Below are 6337 nucleotides of genomic sequence, written 5' to 3'. Positions count from 1 at the left end.
TAATATTAGTCTGTTTCTTTCTTATTCCGAGGTCACCGTAGCCACCAGATCCAGTCTGTATCCAGCACAGATGGTGGATCAGCACCTAGAGAGGACCTCTACAGCCCTGAATGTCAGTGGAGACCAGGACAACTAGATGAGCCCCAGAGACTGATCCCCAGTAAAGACCTTGTCTCAGACGGCCACCGGGACAAAACCACAGGAATCAATTGAGTCCTCTGCACAATCTGACTTTGCTGCAGCCTGGAATTGAACTGCTGGTTTCGTCTGGTCAGAGGAGAACTGGCCCCCCCGACTGAGCCTGGTTTCTCCCAAGGTTTTTTCTCCATTCTGTCACCGATGGAGTTTTGGTTCCTTGTCGCTGTCGCCTCTGGCTTGCTTAGTTGGGGACACTTAGTATCTGTGCAATCAAGTCGGCGATATCGCTGGATAATATTTAAACTGAACTGAGCTGGATGATGACATAAATGAATTCAATGACAAACTGCCTTTTTGCATTATTGACACACTATATTCCTAATTAATGCTGTACAGTTGCTTTGACACTATCTGTATTATTAAAAGCGCTATATAAATAAAGGTGACTTGACAACAGTACATGTTTTCCATCTCCGATAAACTACTGTAGAAATGGTTCTTTGTTGCATCAACATTTTTTTTCTTTCATTTACTTTTCTTAATATTAGGGCTGTCAATAGATTACGTTTTTTAATCTAATTAATTACATGGTGTGGCGATTAATTAATCTTATTAATTGTAAATTAAATTTGACCACGAAGATACCCCCAAAAGATCATTTAAAGCTATTATTGTGTTAAATGAGAAAAGTAGTAGTAGACATTTCAAAAAGCAGCTTTAGCAAGGAATATTTTGATCAACATAAAATTTATTACACATTTAGGCTACAACGCCCTAACATAAACAATGGAGCATAAAAGAAGATCATTTGAGAAACAGTATTTTTTGTTTACGCAATGAAAGTCATTGGTAACCAAAACAGCTTTGTTACCAACAGTCTTCTAAATACCTTCATGTTCCACAAAAGAAAGTAAGTCATACAGGTTTGAAACAACATGAGGTTGAGTAATGATGATAGAATTTTCATTTTTGGGCGAACTATCCTTTTTTTAAATTAAATGATACTCTAAATAATAAACTAAAATTGGTAGGATCACTCATAAATGTCTTTATGAGTAAGTCATTGAGTCATTCATTCATTTGATTTGTTCAAACAATTCAGGAATTAAGTAAACAGCTCACTTTATGAATGGGCCATTGAATCATTGGTTCACACGTGTGACTTCACTTCATAAAGGAGTTGTAAGTTACTTTCAGTGCAGTTGTTGGGAGATTCGCTTTCCTTGTTTTTAAGTTGTAAACACATTGCAGTCTGTTCTTTCAGCTTTTCTTCTAACTCATGCAGGGGCATAGTTTGTGGGGGGGATATAACCCCCCAATAACCAAAACTAGCAAGTTTTTAAAAAGAAATTAATAGTTTTATTCAGCAGTGATGTTATAAATTGATAAAAAGTGATCGAAGTAAAGACTTATATTGTTGGAAAAGATTTCTATATTTAAATATTTTAAATAAATGCTATTCTTTTTAACTTTTTATTCATCAAAGAATTCTGAAAAAAGTGTCACAACATGCTGCTTAATATTTTTTCAGATGTTGTATTTAAAGAAATTCGTCAGGGTTTTGAACTTAAAACGCTCTTGTGAGTAGGATTAATTTCTTACGCGTTTCATCCAACATCTCCGTTGCTAATTCCAAAACCTCATTTTAGACTTAGTAATGGAGGTTTAAGGCGTTGATAGCAGATCATTGCAGTTAATAATGAAGTTATTAGACAGAGAGAGAGAGAGTGCATGTGTGAATTACCTGAGTCTGTGTGTTTCTCAACCGTGTTCGGCAGCAGCTTTTCTACTAAAAGTTAAACTGCAAGTTCATCATCTTCAAGAACAGCACCGTTATCAGTGAGAACTGACTTGGCTTTTAAGTTGCTAAACCATTTTACTGGTAAAATGGTCAGAAAAGTGCTAACAACACATTTCGTGTGTGAGTGTATTGTGTGCATCTGTAAGGGAGAGAGAGCGGGAGAAAAAGAGTATGTGCTTACTGCACATAATAAAACATAATTTTGTGGCAAAAACATGGAAATACCAGTTGAAATTTATGTGATGCTGGCAATTGTTAATAATAAAAAGTTGATATATGCTGTATATACACCATCAAAATAAAGTGTTAGCATATATTTAGCAGACATATTACTAATACTCTAATGACTGCTAGTTGACATGTAGTTGCAGAGTTACTTATCAACAGCTGTCTAAAGGGTACCAAAATAATCAAACTGATATTACAATAAAAATAGTTAAAAGCAAATGTGTCATATTGCACATTCATCTGATCTGATATCTGATCTTATGGTTGTTTGAGAAACAATTATTATTACTTATAAGTGGTCTTTGTCTGCTTTAAGTAAAGTAACATAAGTAACATGGCAAGATATGAGACTTATAATACATTATAACTATGAGAAATATGATCCATTGTAACTTAAGTGGATGCAATGTGTTCATTGTGTATATATACAATGAGCTATAACCACAAATAAGAAAATATTATAATGCATTAAAACTGTTCTTATGAATATTCATGAGAAGATACAACATATTATAAGGTTTTTTATAATGCATTCATTAAGAATACCCTTATAATGTATTATAAATATGGGCTTCATACAAAGTGTTACTGAAATCTTTTCTAACAATATACACTACCGTTCATAATGTTGTGGTCACTACATTTCTTTTCTTTTCTTTTTTTAAAATAACTTAATACTTTTATTCAGCAGTGATGTTATCAATTGATAAAAAGTGATCGAAGTAAAGACTTATATTGTTGGAAAAGATTTCTATATTTAAATATTTTAAAATAAATGCTATTCTTTTTAACTTTTTATTCATCAAAGAATTCTGTAAAAAGTGTCACAGGTTCCAAAAAAGTATTAAGCAGCAGCAAAATATTTTTGTGTTAAACACAGGTTTTTATGAACTTTTGCCTCAATTAACAGCAGTATTTTATGTGAATTAATAAGAGCTCATATCTAGTGCGTCTGTTCAGAACGTTGATCTCTCTCTCTCTGTGTGTGTGTGTGTGGGTGTGTGTGCATCAATTAAAGCTGCGCATTAATATAGAACGGTGATTAAACTGACTTGCAACTACCTGTGCATTAAGTAAGGAATAATTGATGACGGGCTGTTGAATTATTAGAAAATAGTGCACCTCCGCTTCGCATTATGGTCGCATCACCAATTCGGGTGAGTATTATTTTTTAAGAATTCAATGGACCAGAGTCAGCTATTCTGCTTATACTACGGTAACTACACCTCAAATATTTTTCAGATGTTGTATTTAAAGACATTCGTCAGGATTTTGTACTTAAAACGCTCTTGTGAGTAGGATTAATTTCTTACGCGTTTCTACTAAAAGTTAAACTGCAAGTTCATCATCTTCAAGAACAGCGCCGTTATTAGTGAGAACTCACATGTGGCTTTTAAGTTGCTAAACCATTTTACTGGAAAATGGTCGGAGAAGTGCTAACAACACATTTCTGTGCGCGTGTGTATTTCTGTGTGTGAGTGTATTGTGTGTACTGAGTACGAGTAAAAAGAGTATGTGCTTACTGCACATAATAAAACAATTTTGTGGCAAAACCATGGAAATAATTTTCTGTTTTTATCCTATTGTTTACTATATTTATTTGCCTGGTCAGTGTCGTTGTGGGTTTTGGTTCTTTTGCTGTTGTAAGGACCTCTGATATAACTGAAATGGTTTGATGAAGTGATATGGGCATGTAATGCGCTCGAGATCTGCCTGCAACTACTTCAGCCGTGCGTTTCCCTGAAAATAATTGCACACCTTAGAATGTTCGTCAACCAATCAGATTCAAGCATTCAACAGAAATATATAACAAATATAATAAAATACAATAGAATAAGTACACCACAAAAATAGCATATGTTTGCTATTTGTTCATAATTTAACATATGTTTTATGGGGTAACATCTAAATTAACTGGTGTTATTTGTGAAAAATATTATTTTAATAGGCCTACTGTTATTATTGTAATAAATAAATAAATTGTTAATAAGTATCGCTTTTTATTTCTCCTCTTTCCTAATACTTGTTTTACTTCTGTTTCAGTTTTTATAACCATTTCTTACTATGTGTCAGCAAGTTGTTGTTTTCTAGCATGTGTGTTTGGCTCAGTGTTATTTTTTTAGGATTACTGATAAACTTGTCGTTTGATTTGTAATATTGTAATTTTAGTTAAATTATGTCTGAATTTATTAGGTCTGTATATGTCTTATTAAGTTTTAGTTTTATTTAATTTCTTTATTTTTAAAATGTGTATAGGTAGTATTTATAAAGTTTGAGCTTTTAGTTTTGGATCTGTTTTTAGTCGTTTTAATGCTACAACTGATTGCTTCTGTTGTCCTCATTTGTAAGTCGCTTTGGATAAAAGCGTCTGCTAAATGACTAAATAAATAAAATTATTGATTAATATCGAATTAACCTTAATACATCTATCACTATCTGGTAAAAATGGAATATTGTATAAAAACACAAGCATGACCAAAACTATATGAAAAATACTGTTTTTATATTTATTATTTAATATTGATATTACAATGTTATATTGAATTAACATCACCACTCTTTAATTAACATTATTACCTTTTATTTATTTACTTTTTTTGCATTTAAGTAATTGGGTAAAACAAAAGTAATTTTAAGGGTCTTAATATTTACCTAAACTCCACCTGTGTGGAAGCAAGCATACACACTCTGCAGTACCTTAGGTCTCTTCCACTGCACTCCTCTGGTCTCGGAGGACTGCGGTCCGAGTTCATCGTATCCCAGAGAGTTGGATTCAGCAGGGAAGGTCGGGTCACAGAACAGGGTATTTTTCACCAGACACCTCTGCTTCAGGCTCTGGTAGTCCTGCTTGTTGAAGGGAATCGACTTCTTGTTTGTTCCCACTCCTTCTCTTCTCTTCTGCCTCCAACAAAGAACTTTTCTGATATTAGACATGCTGCCCTGTAGTCGTACTCAAGTTTCTCTGAAGCCTGTATAGTGAGTGAGCGTTTGTGTAAGACTGATGCTGGTTTTAATGTGAGAGCTGCTGTATGGTAAAGCTGTGAGGGGTGGATCATGTGTTACTTTCACACTGGTTTAACATCATGTAGCCCTGTGATGCAAAATGAATACACAATTCTTTAAAGCACATTGTACCAGATACAATGATATGTAAGCAATCTCTTCCAAAATAATGACATAGTAAGTATAAGGCCTTATTTGCCTTTACTTCTTACTTCATAATTTTTTCATTACATAGGCACTTTCTTAACTATGTAATTGCACTGTAACAAGAGTGCTGTAAAATGTGACTCAATCCACTTTTTTTTGGTTCTTTGGAAAACCAGTGTTGTTTTCAGAGTTTTACTGTAGTATTTATGTCACAGGGAGAGTTTATTTTTTGTGGGGGAAACGACAATAACAACAACAAAGCATTTACAGCATTATTGCATTGAACTTTGCTTTTTACGGCATTATTCAGCATTGACTGTTTATGAAAGCATCCCCCTCTGCAGGTCATTTAATTAATATTTTTAACATTACAATTTTTATTTTATAAATATTTTTAAGTTATTAAAAAGATAAATATTTCAATATTTTATCATTTATATTTATCTGTATTATAGACAATTAAAATCCTAAAATAAAATATATGAAACACAAAGAAATTCATGAAATTTTAAGAAAGGGTATTAAAAATTTAAGGCAAGATTAAATTAAATTAGATGAGATTAAATTATTTAAGTGGAAGAACTCGATGTGTGCAGGCTGAAGGCAAACTATCGGAACTATTGGAGATTGCCAAAGGTGTTCCCCAAGGATCTGTGCTGGGGCCCCTTTTATTTCATATTTACATTAGCTTTTGATGTCATTCAGTCATGGCTTTATAACTTAAAACTTATTTTGAATGCTGATAAAACCAAGTGTATATTATTTTCAAGTTCAAAGAAAATGGAAAATAATCTAATTTCTCTCCAGACCTTACAAGGTAATGTGATTGAGTTAGTAAAAGAGTATAAATACCGTGGCATCATTGTTGATGACACACATCTTTTAGCTTTCACATTACTCAACTAAAGAAAAGAAATTAAGCTTGGGTTATATTTTAGAAACAAGCTTTGTTTTTCATTAAATGTAAGAATGAAACTAGTTTCTGCTACCTTTTTATCTATACTTGATAATGGTGATGTA

At 32.9% G+C, this 6337-nt stretch overlaps 1 protein-coding gene across 1 annotated transcript in view; it reads right to left on the bottom strand.

Annotated features, from left to right (window-relative positions):
- Positions 1-5101, bottom strand: part of LOC107571859 (calpain-2 catalytic subunit-like) — a 24074-nt gene extending 18973 nt beyond the window's left edge. Inside the window, exon 1 of the mRNA XM_016258243.1 lies at positions 4865-5101. Within this exon, the coding sequence (XP_016113729.1) occupies positions 4865-5101 (237 nt within the window). The remainder of the gene's footprint in view (positions 1-4864) is intronic.
- Between the last annotated feature and the right edge of the window lie 1236 nt (positions 5102-6337).

Source organism: Sinocyclocheilus grahami, unplaced genomic scaffold, assembly GCF_001515645.1.
Source record: "Sinocyclocheilus grahami isolate Dianchi unplaced genomic scaffold, SAMN03320097.WGS_v1.1 scaffold1662.1, whole genome shotgun sequence".
In the NCBI taxonomy this organism is placed as follows: Eukaryota; Metazoa; Chordata; class Actinopteri; order Cypriniformes; family Cyprinidae; genus Sinocyclocheilus; species Sinocyclocheilus grahami.
This window is presented reverse-complemented; position numbering and strand designations above follow the sequence as displayed.